The following is a 23,847-nucleotide window of genomic DNA, read 5'->3' as shown; positions in this document are numbered from 1 at the left end:
GCTTCGCTTACATTATACAACTGAAACATTGGAGCCACAGCAGAAGTCGACCACCATAACAGAGATAGACAGAACAATCAAGCATCATTCCCATAACTAAGCAGAACCTCCATAGCAGACCAAAATTCAAACACAGATAGGAAATCTCCCACACTACTCACCAGATCAACGCAACACACACCAAGTAGGCACCATAGCAGAACAACATACACCAACAGAGCAGAACAACATACACCAATAGAGCAATACAGCAACCACAATAACAGAAACAACATACAACACTAGAATCCATCACACCATAACTACCCAGCAGACCAATCAGCACTATGTAAGTGTAGCAGACCCTCCCAAGCACTTCCTGATTTGCCTCAGATTAAACACAAAATCCTGAACTGAAAAATTAAAGTCACTGAAAACTAGTTTTAACCAAAAAGCAATCCTACATTTAATCAAGTCACATAGATCCACAAGTTTTGGGAGAGTTTCTCTAAACACACACTCATTCCTGCACTTCCAAACAGACCACCACACAGCCAATGGAATCACCCTCCAAATCTTCCTTTCTTTCTTCTTTAACTTTCCCCCTACCCACCATAGCAGTAGACTCTTCACAGATCCTGGAATAGCAGCTTGGACATCCCACCAATCCAGCATTTCTGCCCAAACCATCCACACAAAGGGACACCAAATTAATACATGATGCACTGATTCACTGCCACTGCCACAAAACACACAAGCTATGGAAGCACTTGGGTTGATCACCCCCACTTTTTGCAGAAATTCCTTGGACTTAATTCTTTTTTTCCACGCAAACCAACCAAAAACCTGCACCTTAGGAGGGATGTACTTAAGCCAAATCAATTTGGTAATACTCATGATGGCACCTGTATTATCCACACCCCACCTATATAAATCTACTACTGTTAGTACCCCAGCAGATGATGCTAACCATGTAGGCCATCAACGCACTCTGGACACACTGCAGGAGCCCCCAGCATATAATCAAGAAGTCTAGCCAGCTCCTGCTTCTCCCACTCATATAACCCCCTTCTAAACTCAGAGGACCAGCCATCCACTATATTTTTCTTATCAGCAAAAATTCTTAAGGATTCCTTTTTATCGAAAGACAACCTATATAAGATTGGAAATTCATCCTTCAAACAAACAGACTGACACCAAGTATCAGACCAAAATCTAATCCTCCTCCCATCTCCAACCTTCAACTTAAAATTATTCAAGTAAAACTCCTTGAGGCTACTACACTATTCAGCTACAGAAATAATCTCTTTCCATACTGCCAAGTGGCTGCTAGATGAAATTAGAGTTGGAATCCACCCATCAATCTCCATCTTATATCTGCTACAAATTACTCTCTTCCACAAAGCATCATTTTCACTACCAAACCTCCACCACCATTTAATTAACAAACACTTGTTCACATCCCTTATTTTCCTGATACCCAAACCACCTTTCTCCACTGTTTTAGACAAGTCCTCTCACTTGATCATATGGACTTTCTTTACCAGTTCAGACCCACCCCATAAGAATGTGGCTTGAATCTTCTCCAACTCTCTAGCTACCCCTTCAGGCATCTTAAACAAAGATAAATAGTACACTGGCAATGCTGAAGTTACCGACTTGACAAGTGTTAACCTCCCTGCGAAGGACAACAACTTTCTCTTCCAACCAGCTGTAGACACCCCATTTTTGACTGTCCTTAAGACTTGGACGTCACCATTGTAGCACTTGGTGATACCCTTGTTTGTGCTCGTCTTGAGTTCCCGGAGGTCTCGGTTGCGCGCCTTGCCTCAGGATCTCTCGGCTCGACCGTGTTGTGTCTGGTTTTGCACCAAACACTTGTGTTTTGCCTTGAAGGGGCAGGGAATGCCTTGTGAGGCATCCCCACACATCACCGGCCATGGCTTGAGGCCACCGGCCAGTGATTTTGTGCCATCGGCAATGTATATTTCCGGTCGGCACTCTTTGTTGCCGGTCGGCCATTTATTTTTCCAAAATGGCAATTTTGAATGGCCGATCACTGTTCATCTAATTTTAGTAGATATTTTGTGTCAGCTGTGATAGCTGGTACCCACTCTGTTCCCCTCCATACACGTGTATGGAGGGATTTCCCTCTAAGCAAGCTTGTTTGGTAAGCTTTGCAAGGGGGAACTTCTATAAGAGGAGAGCTCTCCTCCTTCTTCTAGGTTGGCAATTTTGAAAGAAAAACCAGAGCTTATACATATACATATACACTCTCTCTCTATATTTCCCTCTCTCTCCTCCCTTGTGTGTGTTTTGTGGCCTAAAAGTGCATTTTTATCTTAGTTTTGCACTAACACACACACTACCACACCTTACTTCGACTTTGGGGGATTTTGAGGGTTATTTGTTGAGGTTTTGGACTAGTTTTGGTCAATAGAGGGTGGCTGGACCAAGTGTTCTTCAAAGGTTCTTCAAGGGTAATCACTTTACTTTAGTTTCCCCAATCTTGCATTGGCTTTTGACCTATCTTGCTTTCTGTTTTAGGCTTTGTGTATAACATAAAAAAGCTTTGTATTTTCATGCTTAAGACATCTCATTGAGGTCGTTTTGGCATTGGGGGTCGAACTCCCCCTCTTAGGCCTCTTTTGGCCTCTTTCGGTGCCTTTTCTTTAAGCCTTGTTGACCTTTGGTGTATTGCTCTCTTCACCACTGAAATCCAGTGAATTTTCAGTGGTGAAGAAGATGGTTTGAGGTCTTGCATAGGGGAGGGACACCCCTCTCCCCTTTTGTCTCTCTTTTATCCTTGTTTTGGCTTAAAGGGCAACATGCATGCTTGATCATTTTTGGTCCCATTTCAGAAGCTTTTTGGGTGTTTTGGGTCATATTATATCTCTGTCCAATGGTGGTTTGCTGGCCCTTAGCATGCATTTTATACTTGCTTTGTAATTTTCCATCTTGCCTAGAAGTGTGCTATGTGTTTAGCCTAGCATATCCTCTTGTTTTGGCTTTGCTTTGTGAGGTTCTTGGCCATATTTTGTCATGCATGAGGTCTTTTGGCCACTGATTTGGACTTGTTTAGCATGCTTGGTATAGTTAGTTTACATTTTGGCTTGTAAGCCTCGAGTGTGTGAGTCTCTAGCATGCTTAGCTTACCTTAATCTCATGACTTGACATCATTGTAGATCATATTTCAGTCCCTAATCCATGCTTGTATGTTTGTCTTCATCATCTCTTTCATGCTTTGAGGGGTTGTCCTTTTATGCCTTGGAAATGGTCATTGTGCATGCCCATGCGTTTAGATATTAGGTTGCCATATCAGTGGCTTTTGAGGGTCCTTTTTGCATGCTAGAACTCTGTTTTGCATTGAAAATTCATGCCATGTTTGCTTGGGATAAGTATTGAGGGATGCTCCCTTTTGGCGGCCTTGAATGCCCTTGTTTTGGACTCATTCCTTGGCATGTTTTGACCATGATCCATGCATGCTTTAGTCTTGTTTTGGAGTCCCTTGGGACTGTTTTAGGTCATTTTGGTCCTTTAAGGTTTGGTCGACATAGCTTTGGTTTGCCCCCTTTTATTGGCTTCAAGTAGTGGTCATTGTTGCATGCCTTACTTGCATGATTTGTTCGATTTGGCATCATCCTTTATTCATTTTTCAGAGCCTGGCATGTTGGTTTAATGCCCTTTTATATCGCCTTTAAGTATGCTTAGAGTTGTCCCCTTTCATGCTTAGGTGATGGACCTTGATATGTGCATACTTGTATGCATCATTTGTGCTCCTGTACATCATTTTGGCCACTGTTTATGGCAAGGTTGAGGTCTGCCATTTATGGTTTAAGTCCACCATTGCATGCTTATCATATGCTTGTTGCTTATTTGGTTCATTATATGTTGTCCCGTGCTAGCCTTATGGCATATTGGTCCATGTTTGCATCACATTTGCATCTCATATGACTAGCATTTTGCATACTTAACATGATAGATTGCATCACATTTGACATGTTTTGCATCTTAGTATCATGTTACATTTTGAGCCATGCTTGCATAACATGCATTGCATTGCTTGGTTTGGGGTGTCAAACCAAGTGTGAGGGATGAGGGGCGTTTGTACTTCGAGTGACAAAACACACCTCAACCCTCGGTCACCGAGGCCCTTGACTTTGGCATGATAGGATCTTGGTCCTCATTTGTGTGTTGCATGCATTTTTACATTGAATTGCAACCTTGGCTCCTTAGGCTATCATGCATCAAATGCACGATTGATAGCCCGAGGGTCAAGGGCCATGCTCCCTCGAGTCCGTTAAATGATTGGGAGAGTAGCCATGCATACACTTGCTTGAAATTTCATGCCATACACTGTCTGTCCTTGTTGCTGTCAAAAACCAGATTCTGCAGGAACTTTCTGCCGACCGGCAGGGTTCAGTGCCGACTGGCAACCCTTCCTGGGCCGATATCTTCATCAACAGCCGATGGATATTTTCAATGGCCGGTGGACATTTCCTTCAGCCGATGGTGTTCCACAGTTTTCAGGGGACCTATCCCAGAACTTTGGCAATTTTCAGAGAAGCAGGGCAGTGTAAACAGAGGCGGCAGTGGTATGGTACGGACTTTCTGGGCGAGACGGGTTCGAGCATGCATCATTCGCGTATCCCGAGACGGGGGCTGTGGCCACGTTTCTTTTTGCATTCATTCTGTTAATTAATTAGAAATCCTGTAATAATTTGTGTGTTTATTATTCGGACTGTAATATTTATTTGGACCCTCCGAGTGAGGGCAATTGTGTAATAAGTGTGCGCGGGTGTGTATATGTCTTCCAACCCCACGTCTTTCTTCCATTTTATTTACCCGCTTATGATGGTAAACTAGGGCATATTTAAATTAGCATACCTTATGCTATGCATGCGTGCATCCATACATTTGTCTTGCATGCACCGGGCTCGGCGCATCATTCTAACTGCATCTGTATTTCAATTCCAAATTGAATACGCGTTAGTTGCAGCATTTCACATACTATGTTTAGGATAGCCGAGCCTGTTTGGATTGCATCTTTGCATGTGTTGCATTAGCCATTTCAAATATGAACTAGGATCATGCATGTGATTACTAACTAGTTCCTGTCTTGGCTTAGAGTACTCTGTAAGTTCTTTTGCTTTAGCATCCTTGCATGCGTGTGAGTGTTGCCATAACAGCATGATTACCATGAGGCTAGCTGCTTATGTGATATAACTGCTTGAATGCCTGTGGATGGAGGTTGAGTTACCTAAATTGGAAAAAACGCATTAAAGCTGTGAATTTTAAGCCCCCTAGATAGTGGCAAAATCACCTTTTCTAAAAGCCCACTTGAGGGTGGCAAAACCTGCATTTTAGCCTACTTGCGAGTAGCAAGCCATTTTCCAAACAAACATGAAATGTTTTTGCTCCAATTTAGGCGATTTGGTCTATACTTGTTTGCTGTGCGCATAACATAGTAATTCTAGGCTAATAAATGGAATAAGAACACATAACGTTTTCAAAAACGGATATCATGGTTAGTAGAGGCCGATCTTCGGATCAGGCGAGAGGGGGTGTTCATAGCTGACCTTCCCCAATCGTACCTAAGTTCCCGAGCCGAGGCAACTTTGGTGATGACGGACACGTGGCCTTTAGCACCGAGTCAGGATTTCCTAAATTCCCCCATTTTAAAATATTTAGGTGGCGACTCTGTATCTGGCAAAGCAGTCCATGTTTGGCACTTCTTTTCAAAAAATATGTTTCTCAAAACGATTTTCCGGATTTGGACTCTTTGGTTCAGATTAAGAACCGTGACACAAATCGAGTCCGAACTGTAGCGTGTAGCGAGGGCCCCCCCACGCGGGCGCGTCTACAGTTTCTGGCGACTCTGCTGGGGATTTAGAGAGCTTGACTCGAACTTGTGGTATCCTGTTTTGATTTGATTTACGTGTCTCTTCACATTGCATGTGCATTGGTGCGCCTAGGACACCGTGTTTGCCATCTGCCATTCCTGAACGGTTTGCCGGAGGCTTGTCTTGTCAAGGCATGACCATAAGGCTGACTGGTTATGGGCTCTGACAGTATGGGAACACAAACCCCAGTTTTACCGGGGCACCCTTTTTGACCATTCGACCTAGTGCATATCGAAATCCATAGTGACCATTCCAAGCTAGAACAGGTTGCTTACCCGATGTTAGGTTGTTTGAAAACTGCTGCGTGCATAGTGGAACCCTAGCTCCTGACAAAATAGGACAGGGAAACCCTACCCCAACATAGGGGTGTTTTGGCTCTCTTTACTTGCTATGTGCTTCTAGAGTGTATCTCTACAGGAATGTACATATCAGTTTGCAAGATTGAGTATTAGACCTGAGGGAATCAGTATCAGTTTACGAGAATCAGTTATCTGCGGGTACCAGGTTCAGTTTTGGGAACAGTGATTTTGGGGAACAGTGATCAGTATCGAGGAACAGTGTATTCGACTTACCAACTGTGTATTATGAATACCCAACTGTGCATTGTATGTGTTTATTTTACGCCGTTGTGTTGTCCGCTTGTTTGTTCATTTACTGCTTTATTTATCTTTTTGCTAGGTAGTTTAGCACCATTGCTTCCAACCCGGTAGATATTTCCCAAGCACTCTGGATTAGAGGTCGTCGGCTCCATCGATTTGAGGATCTGGTAGACGGACAACCAGTGTACCACTCTCTACCCCCAGTTACTAGACGGAGGACAGCTAGGCAGAGGGCATCAGTTCGACAGTCAGTACAGAGGGCTTTATCTACCCTACCTGCATACAGTAGGGATCAGGGTTCTGTTTCACCCGCAGAGAGGGAACATATACCGATAATTCAGTCAGAAAAAAACAGTATGGCTAGTTTAGAGGAGATGGTGCGCCAACTCCAAGAGAGCATGAAAATGATGCAGCAGGATGCTGTCCGGCAGGCGGAGTTCGCCAAGCAGCAGGCCACGGTTATGAATGAACAAGCTGATTTAATCGTGAGGTTACAGCAGCAAACCGAAGCATCTGCTTCACAACAAGTCCCTCCCCCACCAAGGGTTCCGATACCCGAAGAAACACCGAAAGCCCGGAATGTCCAAGAGGATACCGACCTTCCAGCGGGGCCAGCTCCACTCCCGATTCCGCCACAACTATCCAAGGCACCCACGCCTGTCAATATACCGGACTCTCCTTTTGAGTTCGAAGTGGACCCCACAGCCTTAAAATTGAGTAAGTTGGAAAAGATGTTTAAGAGATCCCAGGGAGTCAAGACCATCCCTGACATCGAAGATGGGTATACCGACGCAGCCGTGACGTTGCCTGACAGATTCAAAATGCCGCACATTGATCGATTTGATGGGTCCGGAGACCCCATGGTGCACCTAAGGTTGTTTTCAGATATCCTAAGGCCAATGGGCCTCACTAGACTGCAGAAGCTGCCTTTATTTGGCCGGACCCTGTTGGGTGTAGCGGCCATATGGTATGCCAAATTGGAGGATGACGTCAAGAGAAGTTGGGATGAGATGGCTGAGGCCTTCATCTTGCAGTACTCATACAATACACAAATCGAGATTACGACCCGGGATCTCGAGACAACGAGGCAAGAACTCAAAGAGAGCTTCTCGGAATTCGTAACCAGATGGCGAGCTAAGGCTTCGATGATGACCTTAAGGCCCACAGACAAAGACCAGATTCGAATGATTGTGCGCAATCTTCAGCCGAAATTGATGCAAAAGATGATTGTACTCCCCTTTCCTACCTTTTCTGATCTACATGAAATGGGGGTGAAGATTGAGGATGCCTTAAAGCAAGGATTGATTGATAATGACCGGGAGCAACCCCGTAGAACTTTCAATCGTAACACTAATGCTAGCCCGAGTGGCCCTACAACTACCAGGACCTCCGAAGTGAGTATGGTCACCACCAACCCTCCCTCAAGAACTATGGCAGCCACACCATTCTCCGGTGCGTCCGGAAACAACCCACAAATAGTCAAATACCCACCCAAAAACACCAGAACCTTCGCTCCGCTTTATATGCCCCTGTCCAAAGCTTTGGGGGTCTTAATCAGAAAAGGGCATCTAAGCCCCTAGAGCCGCGGCCCTCACCAGAAAGACTCCCCGCTACCCACAACCCAGCCAAATATTGTGCATTTCACCAACAGCACGGTCATGACACCGACCTGTGCTTCCGATTGCGTCATGAGATTCAAGATCTCATCGATAACGGGGTGATTTTGCCTCCTGAGAAACCCAACATTACTACAAACCCTCTCCCTACACATAACCAAAATCCACCACCCAAAAGAGTCAACTTCATCCAAGCTGGGGTCGTGCCTTACGATCCTAGCATCTATATCACTCCTTCCCACCTGCCTAAGCCGGAAGTGTTCCTTCTCGATTGCACTGATTTGTGCATGATGGACATCTCCATAACCCGACCTAAGCCAACGGTGGTGACTATCGAGAACCGGAAAGAGAGGACTCCAAAGGAGAAAGGGGTTCTTGAGCCAGAGTCTGCGGAATCTGGGAGTGGTGTTGGGAATGCTTATAGTCCGAGTGACTACATTTTATCAATAGGCCAGGACAGGCCAGATATGGAACTACCAACAGAGGGGGAGCTGTGTGTGATCCAAGGGGACAGTCTAGGACAGGGAACAGATGATGTAACGGCTGTGGAAGAGGATCTTGCCAAGCTCCAATTTTACAGTAACCAAGATCCAGGGGACTTAGCCGTCAACTGGTTCGATTATGAGGAATCAACAGAGGCTACGGGATGGTTGGACGATCAACCAGATGTGGTGGAAGAGTCTCAGCCACAACAAGGCCCGACAGGGGCAAGAATATCAGTGACAGCCGGAAGGGTTGGAGAACAGAGTGCATCGCCGGAGAGCGCTGGTGTCAAGAATTTCGCTCGGGATTGGAGCATTTCGAGTACGGGGATTATTGAACAGCTGGCTACATTGACACAGTCGGGACAGGAAAGATTCGAAGATTCCGAGAGAATCAGGAAGGCAAAAGCCCATGTGGGGACTGAGACTGCTATAAACACAGAAACGGAAAATGCAGCGAGCATAGGGATAGAAGGTACTGCGAGTATGAGAACAGTCATGCCAGAGCCGGGCAGGTGCCTGTCAGCAGCAGATGGAATGTGGTGGGAGGATGATGATCTATGTCTTGCCCACACGGACGAAGATTGGGGGAGTAACCAACCAGATGATACCTGGTATATCGGCGAAGTCGATCACATGACTAGGAGTGGACGGTATTTCAAGCCCCCACACCTAGATCAACCAGAGGTGTCTGGAAAAGATAGGGAGGCAGAGAAGCAAAAAGAAAAGCAACTCGAAGATGAGGCCGTATTGAGACAATTGAAAAGATACAAGCAGACATCTACATCTGGGGGCTGCTTATGGCTTCTCGAGTACATAGACAGGCCATCCTTTCAGCCATGGACAAAGCCAAGCTTTCTATAGACACCACGCCCGAACAGCTGGTGGGCCTAGTTTTTTCGGGAGGAGCTACCCCGATGTTGACCTTTTCTGACAAAGAACTGCCACCTGAGGGTGCGAACCATAATAGGCCACTCTACATCTCCGTGGAGTGCAGAAATAAATGGATACCCGTGGTGCTTGTCGACACAGGGTCCGCCATCAACGTCTGTCCGGTAAGGACAACCTACACGATCGGTTTGAAAATCGCGGACTTTGTGCCAACGGCCCAGGTGATTCGGGCGTATGATAACACGAGCCGGGAAGTAATGGGAACAATTAAGATTCAAACAAAGGTTGGGCCGGGACAGCATGAGATAGATTTCCATGTCTTAGAGGTTCCTGCAACGTTCAACCTGCTTTTGGGGCGGTCGTGGCTGCATCAGGTAAAGGCAGTCTCCTTCACCCTACATCAAGTGGTGAAATACCCCTATGGGAAGGGAGTAGCCATTGTTTTTGGAAATTCATCGATTCATCCGCCGCCGGAGGTATCTACGCCTGTTCTAGAAATCGAGCACGGTATAGAAGATGTGTTCATATCGGGTTTTACCTTGGCTAAGGCTCGGGTTGTACAAGACATCATGGCAGCTAATGAAGGGGTATATGTCAGTGCTCAAGCAGTCTATCTCATGAACAAGCTCCAACACATCCCCAGGATGGGATTGGGAAAGAGCGGCCGGAAGGGCGTCGCAGCATTGGCCGAAGTGCCACACAACCCTCATACCTTTGGATTGGGTTATCTACCCACCAAAGAGGACTGGGTAAGGAAAGGAAAGGAAATGGCCGGAAGAGCCAGAGCGAAACAGATGGGGAAGCCCTTTGACTTGATGCACCGGCCCATTCAGGGTACCCTAAACGGATGTTTCGTCCGAGAGGGGGAGGACTTTCCGTTCTGTGGCTTCCCAAAGCCGTGGCTGAACGCGGAAAGGAAGCGCGTGCTAGGGTTTGAGATTTTCTTTGATCTACAGTTACCTAGGGATGACATTGCTGAAGAGTAGACAGACCCATTAGCCAAGGCTGAGCAAAGTAAGGAAGTGCAGTCTAAGGACGCTGGAAATGAAATGGGGGTAGCATTGGCATGTCTACTTTCAGATCCTCCGATCGAACAGAAGTGCTTGGGGGATAATTCCTCGGTATGCATGATCGGGAATGAAACAGCTGCGGACCTACCATCAACTATTTTGGATGCATCCATCGCACCCTCTCTCGTCTGGAAATATGAAGAGGGATTTTTATCAAGCAGCACCGGGTCAGGTAGTGAGCCGGAATCTGATTCCACCGAATCTTGTGAGTCGGAATCAGGTTCCAGCTCGACTGAGTCTGAGTCCGGTATTCCTGGGGGTGATAACCCGGATGCCACAGTCCTGTCTAGGTCGTCATTTTCTTTCTCTTTTGAGTCTGTTGTAACAGAAGAATTGGACGGCTTGGAAGTATTTAATGAGAATGATGTTGATGTGGTTTCTGAGTATTTTTCTGTGCCTTTGATTTATTGTTTAAATCAGGATTTTCAAAATTTTGATGAAAACGACGAGGAAGAAATTCCTCCGGTTTTGCAACGATTAATTGATCAAGAGCAGGAAAGATTTGTTAAACCCTTAATGGATGAAATCACTACTGTGAATGTTGGTACTGAGAAGGACCCACAGCTAGTCCAGATCGGGTCCACGTTGTCTTCGGAGGAACGCGAGCGCTTAGTCGCTTTATTAAAAGATTTCAAAGACGTTTTCGCGTGGTCCTACGAAGACATCCCTGGAATCGATCCTGAGATTGTACAGCACCGGATCCCTTTCGACCCCGAGGCCCGACCCATCAAACAGAAGTTCAGAAGGATTCGTCCGGACTGGGCCATCAAAATTAAGGAAGAGGTCACCAAGCAAATCGATGCAGGCTTCCTGTTAGTATCCGAATACCTGACTTGGTTGGCCAACATTTTTCCGGTGCCGAAGAAGGATGGCAAGATCCGAGTATGCGTGGATTTCAGGGATTTGAATAGAGCTAGTCCGAGGGACGACTTTCCCTTGCCGCATATTAATGAGTTGGTGGATTTTACAGCGGGGCATGCTTTGCTCTCGTTTATGGATGGTTTCTCAGGCTACAATCAGATAGTGATGGCACCCGAAGACCGGGAGCAGACTGCTTTCACCACCCCGTGGGGGACATACTGTTACAAAGTGATGCCGTTTGGGTTGAAGAATGCTGGGGCCACATATCAACGGGCTGCAACCACAATATTGCATGATATGATCCACAAAGAGGTTGAGGTGTACGTGGATGACATTATTGTCAAGTCCAAAGAAAGAGAAGGCCACTACATCGCCTTACAAAAGTTCTTCCAAAGGATCAGAGAATTTCAGTTACGGCTAAATCCTCAGAAGTGTACATTCGGTGTTACAGCGGGAAAAATGATGGGATTTCTGATTACACAAAGGGGCATCGAAGTTGACCCTTCCAAAATCAAGGCCATCTTAGAAATGCCACCACCAAGGACTGAAAAGGAGGTGCGAGGCTTTCTAGGTAAAGTGCAATTCATAAGACGGTTTATTTCAAAACTAACCTTGACTTGTGAACCACTTTTTGGTCTCCTGAAGAAAGGAAAGAAATTCTAATGGGACGGCCGATGTCAAACAGTTTTTGAACAGATCAAAGAATATTTACAGAACCCGCCCGTGTTGTCACCACCAGAGCCGGGGAAATCGTTGATATTGTACATTTCAGTAACTGAGACTACCATGGGCTGCATGCTTGCACAAGAGTCAGAGGACAAAGTGGAAAGGGCCATCTATTATCTAAGCAAGAAGATGCTGGATTACGAGACCCGCTACACTCCGCTGGAGAAGGCTTGTTTGGCCTTGGTATGGGCTACCAGGAAACTGCGGCACTACCTGTTAGCTCACTCTGTAATGTTGGTTTCACGCTTGGATCCCATCAAATATCTTTTCGAGAAACTGGCACTTACGGGTAGGCTAGCTCGTTGGCTGCTGTTGCTTTCTGAATTTGATCTGAAGTATGTGACACGCAAGTCAGTAAAAGGAAGAGCGGTAGCGGAGTTCCTTGCCGACCACCCAGTTGAAGGGGATGAAGCGGTTGAGTACCTATTCCCAGATGAAGCCATTCTGCACATCGAAGGTGAAACTTGGACGATGTAATTTGACAGAGCGTCAAACCAGTACGGGTATGGGATAGGAGTGTTGTTGATAGCGCCTGACGATTCCCGTATCCCTTTAGCATTCAAGCTCCGGTTCAAAGTCTCGAACAATGAAGCAGAATATAAGGCATGTATTGCCGGCCTAGAAGCAGCCCTAGAACTAGGGGCAAGGCGGTTGGACGTCATTGGGGACTCGAACCTTGTTGTGTCTCAAGCAAAAGGAGACTGGAAAGTCAAAGAGGAAAAGATGATAATTTACCACCAGACCTTGGATTTGTTAATTCCTCGGTTTGAGAAGCTAAATTTCACCCACCTAGTAAGAGAGAACAACAGGTTCGCAGATTCACTAGCAACTCTATCTTCCATGATAGACATCCCGTTTGGAGTCCGGATGCGTCCAGTCATTATTGACCAGAAGTTTGCGCCGGCATATGAGTCAATTTCCGCCATAGATGAGGCTCAGGACGACAGCCCTTGGTATTACGACATTTGGAACTTCTTGGAAAAGGAGGCGTATCCACCAGGGGCAAATGCCAAGGATAAAAGGTCAATCAGAAGAATGGCCATTCAGTTCATCATCTGTGGGGGTAAGCTGTATAAGAGAGGTCATCTGGGAATGCACAAGCTGTGCGTCGGAGCCGAAGAATCGAAGCGCCTGATGGAGGCCATCCATGGAGGAGAGTGTGGTGTGCACATGAACGGAGTAATGCTAGCACGGAAGATCCTTCGACAGGGTTACTACTGGTCCACCATGGAGGAGGATTGTATCAGCTTTGTTCGGCGATGCCACAAATGTCAAATCCATGCGAATCGCATAAATATCCCGCCATCAAAGCTGTACAACATGACTTCACCATGGCCATTTTTAGTTTGGGGAATTGATGTGATCGGGGCTGTTACTCCAAAAGGGTCGAATAGGCATGAGTTTATCTTGGTCGCGATAGATTATTTCACAAAGTGGGTCGAGGCCCAATCATATGCCGTGTTGAAGGCGTCGCACGTTGCAAAGTTTATCAGAAACAACATCATCTGTCGCTACGGGGTCCCAAACGAGATTATTTCGAATAATGGTTCCCACTTTAAGAAGGAAGTAATTGCCTTGTTGGAGAAATATAACGTGACCTTTCATAAGTCATCCACATACCGGCCGCAAACCAACGGAGCAGTTGAGGCCGCCAACAAGAACATCAAGCATATACTGCAGAAGATGGTGGAAACCTACCGGGATTGGCCAGATAAACTGCCATTTGCTCTGTGGGGTTACAGGACTTCAATTAGAACTTCTACCGGAGCGACTCCGTATTCATTGGTTTATGGGATGAAGGCCGTTCTACTTATCGAAATTGAGGTTCCGTCATTACGAGTATTGGCTGAGTGTCAAATAGCCGAAGCAGATTGGCAGCAGAGCAGATTTAAGGAACTCATGCTCTTTGATGAGAGAAGACTGAAAGCACTGTACCATGTTCAAAGTTATCAGCGCAGAATTGCCCGGGCTTTCAACAAGAAAGTTAAGTCTAGGAATCTAAAGGAAGGAGATTTGGTGCTCAAAGACAACCGAGCTCCCATCCACGACCCAAGGGGCAAGTTCAGGCCTAATTGGACTGGTCCCTATATCATCAAAGCTATCTAGTCAGGTGGAGCTGTGGTTCTGATGGACCTAGTTGGCCTGGAATTTTCCCAACCGATCAACATGGACAAGTTGAAGAAATATTACCCTTGAGAGGCTCGCTAGGCCGAAAACCCGAAAGGGCGACCTAGGCAAAAGTTAGAGCACAAAAATTGGAAAATATAAAAACTGAGCTCGCAAGGTTGAAAACCCGCAAAGGGCGACCTTGGCAAAAGTTAGAGCGTAAAAGGAGAGTGAAAATACTCGAGTGAACCTAAGCCTGAACTACGTAAGGCTTGATTCCCATCTTTGGGATACGTAGGCAACTTCCTCCTGGAGTTCAGCCATAACCCTTTTCCCCGATCAACTTTGTCCATTTGATCATCTCGGTCATCTTTGTCTATTCAGCATTCAAGGGTTTAGTTATGATCTCCGGTGCAGCGCTCTTCAGACTAGGGGCAACTTTCCAGTTGCAGAGATCCGGGGTTGTGCATCTCGGTGACAGACCTCAGGCGTGTCCAGTTCTGATCCACATCGAAAATGATTTTGAGAAGTTTTAATAAAAGTTGACTTCGTTCAAAATAATCTTTTTACAACTTTGATCATTTTTGGACCAAAGCGGAAAATTTTCAGTACCACAACCTTCAATTTCATTGATTTCAAAACAGAGTTCTCCTGCTCTTGCATACAATCGAAGTTGCTTTTTATTACACTCATAAAGAAAACTTGAAAGTACTAATAAAGCAATAAATCCGGGGCATAGTCAAGTCAGGTGCTCCTGCGCCCCCTCCCAGAGATGGTCGAAGCCTCTAACGCCAAGATGGGCCCGACATGTGCCTCCTCATTAAGCCAATCCAAGCACTCATCAAACAAAGTGCAACTGAAAGTAGGAGCGGGGGCCAGGAGTTCTCTCGTCCTCCACGCGGTGGCCTGCCAAGCAAGCTGTACGCCTCAGGCCGGGAATGCAGCAGGATACTCTATCCCCTCTGGCAGGCAGGTCTGATCATGGCCAAATTGGCCTCGAATCCGGAATGGGAAGTAGAACGCACAGTGAGTGAGACCAATCAATTGAATCCCAGTCTGCCGGGGCATATTGTAACTCATTGTCGGAAGGCTCAGCCAAGGGCACCGCCAAGCAATACGGTCTGCGGACAGGCTGCACATCCAATCAAACCACCATCCCTCGTCAAGGGCATTGACTAGACGGTGCCGAAAAAAGTAGCCGCGAGCTGAATATGCTGGGCAAGAGTCCACAACCTGCAGTTTGTCCATCAACCATGCCTGGGAAGGGATGAAAAAAATGAGAGAATAAAGAATAGAGAGATGTACGAGGAGAGAAAAGTGAGAATAGGGTTTTGTGAGAAAAAAAAAAAAACTGAGCTTGAGGGCCGAGTGATGTGAGCAATGCATATGTGAGATTGGGTGGGAAACATTACCTGTAGTAGTAGTGGACTCCCTGCTAATCTGGTCGTCTCATGACGATAAAAGGCGTCTAAGCCCATCGGCGTCTCAGCCAGAGTCATGGCAATACAGCTCTTGCCCTCCTTCAAGCCTTGGGCAACCTCGGTCAGCCGGACACTAGACCCTCCGGAGCCTGAGACAAATAGAAAATGAGATAACATGCACAAACAGAGGGCGTGTCGCTGGAAGCCTTGCCAGTGTTGGTTGTTGCGATCACCAGCATTAGAAAACCGATCGGTCAAACTCGGAATGTCCAGCATCCCGTCACAAATCAGAGACCGAGCGTCACGCATACTAAGTCCACACATTCGCCCTAAGGATTGGGCATGGCCAAAATTAAGTTGGGGCAGGAGCTCCTCGTCGCGCTCGGACTCCATTAAGGCTCGGAAATCTTCAAAGGTAGGACATATCTCTTGCCCAGCGAAGCTAAAGACATGTGTCACCGGATTCCAAAACCTTTCCGCGGCATGGAGAAACGGGAGGTGCAATGGGGTACGACCCAGAGTGAATAATGCATTTATGCCGAAACCCCGGAAATTCAACTTTTCCGAGCCATCCAAGCTAGCAATCCAAGCTGTGAGATTTTGAGCAAAAAACTCTTCCATTAGAGTAAATCAGTGTGGAATTGAGAAAAACTACGAAGCTGGGGTCTTTTGTAGGAGATAAGGTTGGGTGGAGGACAGGTGTCAACATTCTGGTGATTCCCTCATTCATAGCCGGCCGGCCAAATATTCTGCCGACCGGCCATTATCTTTTGCCGACCGAACAAATTTCTGGCCGGTGGCCATTCCTTGTGGCCGATGGCCTCTGCCCCTGGCCGATGGGCTTCCTCTTGGTTCCTTGAGCTGTTTATGCTAGGGATTGGGGAACTCCACCACCTCCGATCCCTCCCTCGGTGATCGATTTTTGCCGAGTCACACCTGTCTGCTTATCAAGTCATTGAACATTTGCTTATCGAGTTGTACTTCACTCCCTTTGAGTTTTTGATCTGTTTATCGAGTTGTACTCACACCTGTTTGGTTATATCATGCCTTTGCTTTGCTTATCGAGTTGTAAGTCGGTTCACTACTTGATTATTACGATGCAAATATTCAGTGTTCAAAATAGGTTCAATTTCGTTCACATTGTGGTGTGATACCTTGGGATGCGATGCATAGAAAGTTTACAAATGCAACATCTTTTGAACAAAATGGTTGTTTCATTTCCATCACGTGTTTTGCAAAATGTGTAATTTTGAGAAAGAATAAAACCTGCCCGAGGCAGTGCAATGTGCTTAAACTACCAGTAAAAAGGAAAGTAAAACATAGAATGACAGGGTAGCAAAGTGTCGGAATTGATACCAGTAAAACTCCCCTTGCGGTCAACGCACCTTCCGCACCTTTGTTCGGGTTAACTACATGGTTTGGCACCTTCGTCACTCGAGACAATGCGGGAAAGCACACGTTTGAAACGTGAACCTTCGAGTTGACCTCAGGCCACAAGTTCTGCGGGCGATGCTCGAGACATACGAGGAACGTCCCGTCCCGTATCCTTTTTATATCTTGTGAATTCCACAAATCGTTTCAATTATGCTGTGTTACAGTACTTTACATTCCAGCATCGCGAATAACATGTTTCTACTTACATGTGCACATTCAACTCTTCTCATACACATTACTTGCGTAGACCGCATGTTTTGTTTGCGTAGACCGCATGTTTGTTCAATTTCATTACTTGCGTAGACCACATGTTTTGCTTGCGTAGACCGCATGATTGTTCAATTTCATTACTTGCGTAGACCGCATGTTTGTTCAATTTCATTACTTGCGTAGACCGCATGTTTTGCTTGCGTAGACCGCATGTTTGTTCAATTTCATTACTTGCGTAGACTGCATGTTTTGCTTGCGTAGACCACATGTTTGTTCAATTTCATTACTTGCGTAGACCGCATGTTTTGTTTGCGTAGACCGCATGTTTTGTTTGCGTAGACCGCATGTTTGTTCAATTTCATTACTTGCGTAGACCGCATGTTTGTTCAAATTCATTACTTGCGTAGACTGCATGTTTTGCTTGCGTAGACCGCATGTTTGTTCAATTTCATTACTTGCATAGACCGCATGTTTTGCTTACGTAGACCGCATGTTTGTTCAATTTCATTACTTGCGTAGACCGCATGTTTTGCTTGCGTAGACCGCATGTTTGTTCAATTTCATTACTTGCGTAGACCGCATGTTTGTTCAAATTTATTACTTGCGTAGACCGCATGTTTTGCCTGCGTAGACCGCATGTTTGTAATCGATTCCATTACTTGCGTAGACCGCATGTTTTACTTGCGTAGACCGCATGTTTTCCTTGCGTAGACCGCATGTCTTGCTTGCGTAGACCGCATGTTTTCTTTGCATAGACCGCATGTTTTGCTTGCGTAGACCGCATGTTTGCATTCAATTTCATTGCTTGCGTAGACCGCATGTTTTACTTGCATAGACCGCATGTTCTGCTTGCGTAGACCGCATGCTTATGTTCGATCTCCTGGCTTGCATAGACCGCATGCTTATGATCAGTTTCGTTGCCCGCGTAGACCGCGTGCTCCACTTACATGTCTGTGCCTTCATAGCATTTTTATGCTTCCCACTTGCTTTGCGTTGTCACGCATTTTCAAATGCATCATCATGCATGTTGCTAATAACATCGTACCTGTTGAGTTTTTTTCTTTACAGGCACGATATTGTATGTACGGTTCATTTGAGACTGGTGCAACCAGACGAGCCGCACAGGTATTGTATCCTCCGAGTGAGACGTATTGAGAATTGCATAATTCTCTTACATCCTTTCTGCATTGTAGTGTAGTTCTGTGTATGCTAGCTTAAAATTGTCGCATGTATGCTTCATTACAGCTTTCTTTGCATGATCATAAGTTATGTCCAGCTCTGTGCATTGTCTTGCATTTTGCCCCTGCCTTCGGGCGCATATCTTGTTTGTCTTGCATGTTTGTCTGAGTCTTCGGCCTTGTCAAAAATGGGTCGTCTCTGGGCTTTGACATTCACTCCCGTCATTGTTATGACTTTCGAGTTCTGTCAAAGAGGGGCAACTGTAGACACCCCATTTTTGACCGTCCTCAAGACTTGGACGTCACCATTGTAGCACTTGGTGATTACCCTTATTTGTGCTCGTCTTGAGTTCCCGGAGGTCTCGGTTGCGCGCCTTGCCTCAGGACCTCTCGACTCAACCGTGTTGTGTCTGGTTTTGCACCAAACACTTGTGTTTTGCCTTGAAGGGGCAGGGAATGCCTTCTAAGGCATTCCCATACATCACCGGCCATGGCTTGAGGCCACCGGCCAGTGATTTTGTGCCATCGGCAATGTATATTTCCGGTCGGCACTCTTTGTTGCCGGTTGGCCATTTATTTTTCCAAAATGGCAATTTTGAATGGCCGATCACTGTTCATCTACTTTTAGTAGATATTTTGTGCTAGCTGTGATAGCTGGCACCCACTCTGTTCCCCTCCATACACGTGTATGGAGGGATTTCCCTCTAAGCAAGCTTGTTTGGTAAGCTTTGCAAGGGGGAACTTCTATAAGAGGAGAGCTCTCCTACTTCTTCTAGGTTGGCAATTTTGAAAGAAAAACCAGAGCTTATACATATACATACACACTCTCTCTGTCTATATTTCCCTCTCTCTCCTCCCTTGTGTGTGTTTTGTGGCCTAAAAGTGCATTTTTACCTTAGTTTTGCACTAACACACACACTACCACACCTTACTTTGACTTTGGGGGATTTTGAGGGTTGTTTGTTGAGGTTTTGGACTGGTTTTGGTCAATAGAGGGTGGCTGGACCAAGTGTTCTTCAAAGGTTCTTCAAGGGTAATCACTTTACTTTAGTTTCCCCAATCTTGCATTAGCTTTTGACCTATCTTGCTTTCTGTTTTAGGCTTTGTGTATAACATGAAAAATCTTTGTATTTTCATGCTTAAGACATCTCATTGAGGTCGTTTTGGCATTGGGGGTCGAACTCCCCCTCTTAGGCCTCTTTTGGCCTCTTTTGGTGCCTTTTCTTTAAGCCTTGTTGACCTTTGGTGTATTGCTCTCTTCACCACTGAAATCTAGTGGATTTTCAGTGGTGAAGAAGATGGTTTGAGGTCTTGCATAGGGGAGGGACACCCCTCTCCCCTTTTGTCTCTCTTTCATCCTTGTTTTGGCTTAAAGGGCAACATGCATGCTTGATCATTTTTGGTCCCATTTCAGAAGCTTTTTGGGTGTTTTGGGTCATATTATATCTCTGTCCAATGGTGGTTTGTTGGCCCTTAGCATGCATTTTATACTTGCTTTGTAATTTTCCATCTTGCCTAGAAGTGTGCTATGTGTTTAGCCTAGCATATCCTCTTGTTTTGGCTTTGCTTTGTGAGGTTCTTGGCCATATTTTGTCATGCATGAGGTCTGTTGGCCACTGATTTGGACTTGTTTAGCATGCTTGGTATAGTTACTTTACATTTTGGCTTGTAAGCCTCGAGTGTGTGAGTCTCTAGCATGCTTAGCTTACCTTAATCTCATGACTTGACATTATTGTAGATCATATTTCAGTCCCTAATCCATGCTTGTATGTTTGTCTTTATCATCTCTTTCATGCTTTGAGGGGTTGTCCTTTTATGCCTTGGAAATGGTCATTGTGTATGCTACCATGCTTAAGCATTTAGGCTGCCATATCAGTGGGTTTTGAGGCCCCTTTTGCATGCTAGAACTCTGTTTTGCATTGAAAATTCATGCCATGTTTGCTTGGGATAAGTATTGAGGGATGCTCCCTTTTGGCGGCCTTGAATGCCCTTATTTTGGACTCATTCCTTGGCATGTTTTGACCATGATCCATGCATGCTTTAGTCTTGTTTTGGAGTCCATTGGGACTGTTTTAGGTCATTTTGGTCCTTTAAGGTTTGGTCGACATAGCTTTGGTTTGCCCCCTTTTATTGGCTTCAAGTAGTGGTCATTGTTGCATGCCTTACTTGTATGATTTGTTCGATTTGGCATCATCCTCTATTCATTTTTCAGAGCCTAGCATGTTGGTTTAATGCCCTTTTATATCGCTTTTAAGTATGCTTAGAGTTGTCCCCTTTCATGCTTAGGCGATGGACCTTGATATGTGCATACTTGCATGCATCATTTGTGCTCTTGTACATCATTTTGGCCACTGTTTATGGCAAGGTTGAGGTCTGCCATTTATGGTTTAAGTCCACCATTGCATGCTTATCATATGCTTGTTGCTTATTTGGTTCATTATATGTTGTCCCGTGCTAGCCTTATGGCATATTGGCCCATGTTTGCATCACATTTGCATCTCATATGACTAGCATTTTGCATACTTAACATGATAGATTGCATCACATTTGACATGTTTTGCATCATCATGTTACATTTTGAGCCATGTTTGCATAACATGCATTGCATTGCTTGGTTTGGGGTGTCAAACCAAGTGTGAGGGATGAGGGGCGTTTGTACTTCGAGTGACAAAACACACCTCAACCCTCGGTCACCGAGACCCTTGACTTTGGCATGATAGGATCTTGGTCCTCATTTGTGTGTTGCATGCATTTTTACATTGAATTGCAACCTTGGCTCCTTAGGCTATCATGCATCAAATGCACAATTGATAGCCCGAGGGTCAAGGGCCATGCTCCCTTGAGTCCGTTACATGATTGGGAGAGTAGCCATGCATACACTTTCTGCCGATCGGCAGGGTTCAGTGCCGACCGGCAACCCTTTCTGGGCCGATATCTTCATCAACAGCCGATGGATATTTTCAATGGCCGGTGGACATTTCCTTCAGCCGATGGTGTTCCACAGTTTTCAGGGGACCTGTCCCAGAACTTTGGCAATTTTCAGAGAAGCAGGGTAGTGTAAACAGAGGCGGCAGTGGTATGGTACGGACTTTCTGGGCGAGACGGTTTCGAGTATGCATCATTCGCGCATCCCGAGGCAGGGGCTGTGGCCACCTTTCTTTTTGCATTCATTCTGTTAATTAATTAGAAATCCTGTAATAATTTATGTGTTTATTATTCGGACTGTAATATTTATTTGGACCTTCCGAGTGAGGGCAATTGTGTAATAAGTGTGCGTGGGTGTGTGTATGTCTTCCAACCCCACGTCTTTCTTCCCTTTTATTTACCCGCTTATGATGGTAAACTAGGGCATATTTAAATTAGCATACCTTATGCTATGCATGCGTGCATCCATACATTTGTCTTGCATGCACCGGGCTCGGTGCATCATTCTAACTGCATCTGTATTTCAATTCCTAATTGAATACGCGTTAGTTGCAGCATTTCACATACCATGTTTAGGATAGCCGAGCCTGTTTGGATTGCATCTTTACATGTATTGCATTAGCCATTTCAAATATGAACTAGGATCATGCATGTGATTACTAACTAGTTCCTGTCTTGGCTTGGAGTACTCTGTAAGTTCTTTTGCTTTAGCATCCTTGCATGCGTGTGAGTGTTGCCATAACAGCTTGATTACCATGAGGCTAGATGCTTATGTGATATAACTGCTTGAATGCCTGTGGATGGAGGTTGAGTTACCTAAATTGGAAAAAACGCATTAAAGCTGTGAATTTTAAGCCCACTAGATAGTGGCAAAACCACCTTTTCTAAAAGCCCACTTGAGGGTGGCAAAACCTGCATTTTAGCCTACTTGCGAGTAGTAAGCCATTTTCAAAACAAACATGAAATGTTTTTGCTCCAATTTAGGCGATTTGGTCTATACTTGTTTGCTGTGAGCATAACATAGTAATTCTAGGCTAATAAATGGAATAAGAACACATAACGTTTTCAAAAACGGATTTCATGGTTAGTAGAGGCCGATCTTCGGATCGGGCGAGAGGGGGTGCTCATAGCTGACCTCCCCCAATCGTACCCAAGTTCCCGAGCCGAGGCAACTTTGGTGATGACGGACACGTGGCCTTTGGCACCGAGTCAGGGTTTCCTAAATTCCACCATTTTAAAATATTTAGGTGGCGACTCTGTATCTGGCAAAGCAGTCCATGTTTGGCACTTCTTTTCAAAAAATCTGTTTCTCAAAACGATTTGCCGGATTTGGACTCTTTGGTTCAAATTAAGAACCGTGACACAAATTGAGTCCGAACTGTAGCGTGTAGCGATGGCCCCCCCACGCGGGCGCGTCTACACTAGCCAGTTTGCTTTTGATTTTATCCACAACTGGTTTCCATGTAGCTTTCTTCCTTGGATTAGCTCCTAATGGCATCCCAAGATACTTTAGAGGTAATGACTTAGTTTTACAGTTCAACACTGCAGCAAAAGCATCTAACATCTCCTTAGAAACACCCACACCGCATACAACACTCTTATGGAAGTTTATTTTCAGACCCAACATAATTTCAAAGAACCTTAGCACCCTTTTCAACTTCCTCACTTCATCCACCTCAGCTTTACAGAATAATAATGAATCGTCTGCAAACTGGAGATAAGTTAACAACACACCATCATAGCCTACCTTAACACCTTTAATTAGATCTAACTGAGAGGCTCTACTCAACAACATATGTAGACCTTCAGCCGCAAGATTAAACAGAAACGGGGACAGAGGATCCCCTTTGTCTTAGACCTCTTTGTGGGTTGAATTCTTCTGTAGGAGTTCCATTAACAAGCACTGAGAGCCTTGCAGTTGTTACGCACTCCTTAATCCACTTGATCCACTTAACGCCAAACCCAAAATTAGAGAACATTGAAAACAGATAACCTCAATTAATAGAATCATATGCCTTCTCAAAGTCCAACTGAATAAGTACCCCCTTCTCTTTGGCTTTCTTCCATCCGTCAACAACCTCATTAGTTATTAACACCCCATCTAGAATATTTCTACCATTCAAGAACACAGACTGAGACTCACTTATGATCTAAGGCATTACAGATTTTAGTCTATTAGCCAACAATTTTGCTATGATCTTGTATATAGAGCCCACCAAGCTTGTAGGTCTATAATCAGATAGCCCTATTGGATTCTCCATCATGGGTATAAGGGTTATGGAAGAACTATTTATACCCTTGACCAACTTACTATTGTTTTGAAATTCTTTCACAAAATTAACCACATCACCCTTCATGACTTTCCAAAACTTCTGATAACACATCAAGTTAAAACCATCAGGTCCTAGTGCCTTATTCCCATCACAATCCATCACTGCTGATTTAA

At 45.2% G+C, this 23,847-nt stretch overlaps 1 protein-coding gene across 1 annotated transcript; it reads right to left on the bottom strand.

The window, feature by feature from the left end:
* Window positions 1-324: 324 nt before the first annotated feature.
* Window positions 325-23,833, bottom strand: LOC145800570 (uncharacterized). Its single transcript, XM_082890274.1, has 7 exons — window positions 23,618-23,833; window positions 23,444-23,551; window positions 23,231-23,350; window positions 22,828-23,112; window positions 1,524-1,592; window positions 950-1,154; window positions 325-656 (listed from the first exon to the last, which is right to left on the bottom strand). Exons 1-7 carry the CDS (start codon window positions 23,831-23,833, stop codon window positions 325-327), a joined length of 1,335 nt encoding a protein of 444 aa, XP_082746400.1.
* Window positions 23,834-23,847: the final 14 nt, after the last annotated feature.

Source organism: Camellia sinensis, chromosome 10 (genome assembly GCF_055761805.1).
Source record: "Camellia sinensis isolate YWXY chromosome 10, ASM5576180v1, whole genome shotgun sequence".
NCBI lineage: Eukaryota > Viridiplantae > Streptophyta > Magnoliopsida > Ericales > Theaceae > Camellia > Camellia sinensis.
Note: the sequence above shows the minus strand (reverse complement) of the source record. Positions and strands in the feature narration are given on the sequence as shown.

Bases quoted from the DNA above. Each gene is read 5' to 3' on its own strand.
- LOC145800570 (XM_082890274.1), bottom strand. From the start codon at position 23,833: ATGGATTGTGATGGGAATAAGGCACTAGGACCTGATGGTTTTAACTTG. The intron at 1,593-22,827 runs GCTAGTGTAGAC...TCTTTGTTTAAG, and splicing joins ATAAAATCAAAAGCAAACTG to ATGCCTGAAGGGGTAGCTAG. The intron at 1,155-1,523 runs GTAAAGAAAGTC...GTTTGTTTGAAG, and splicing joins TATGGGGTGGGTCTGAACTG to GATGAATTTCCAATCTTATA.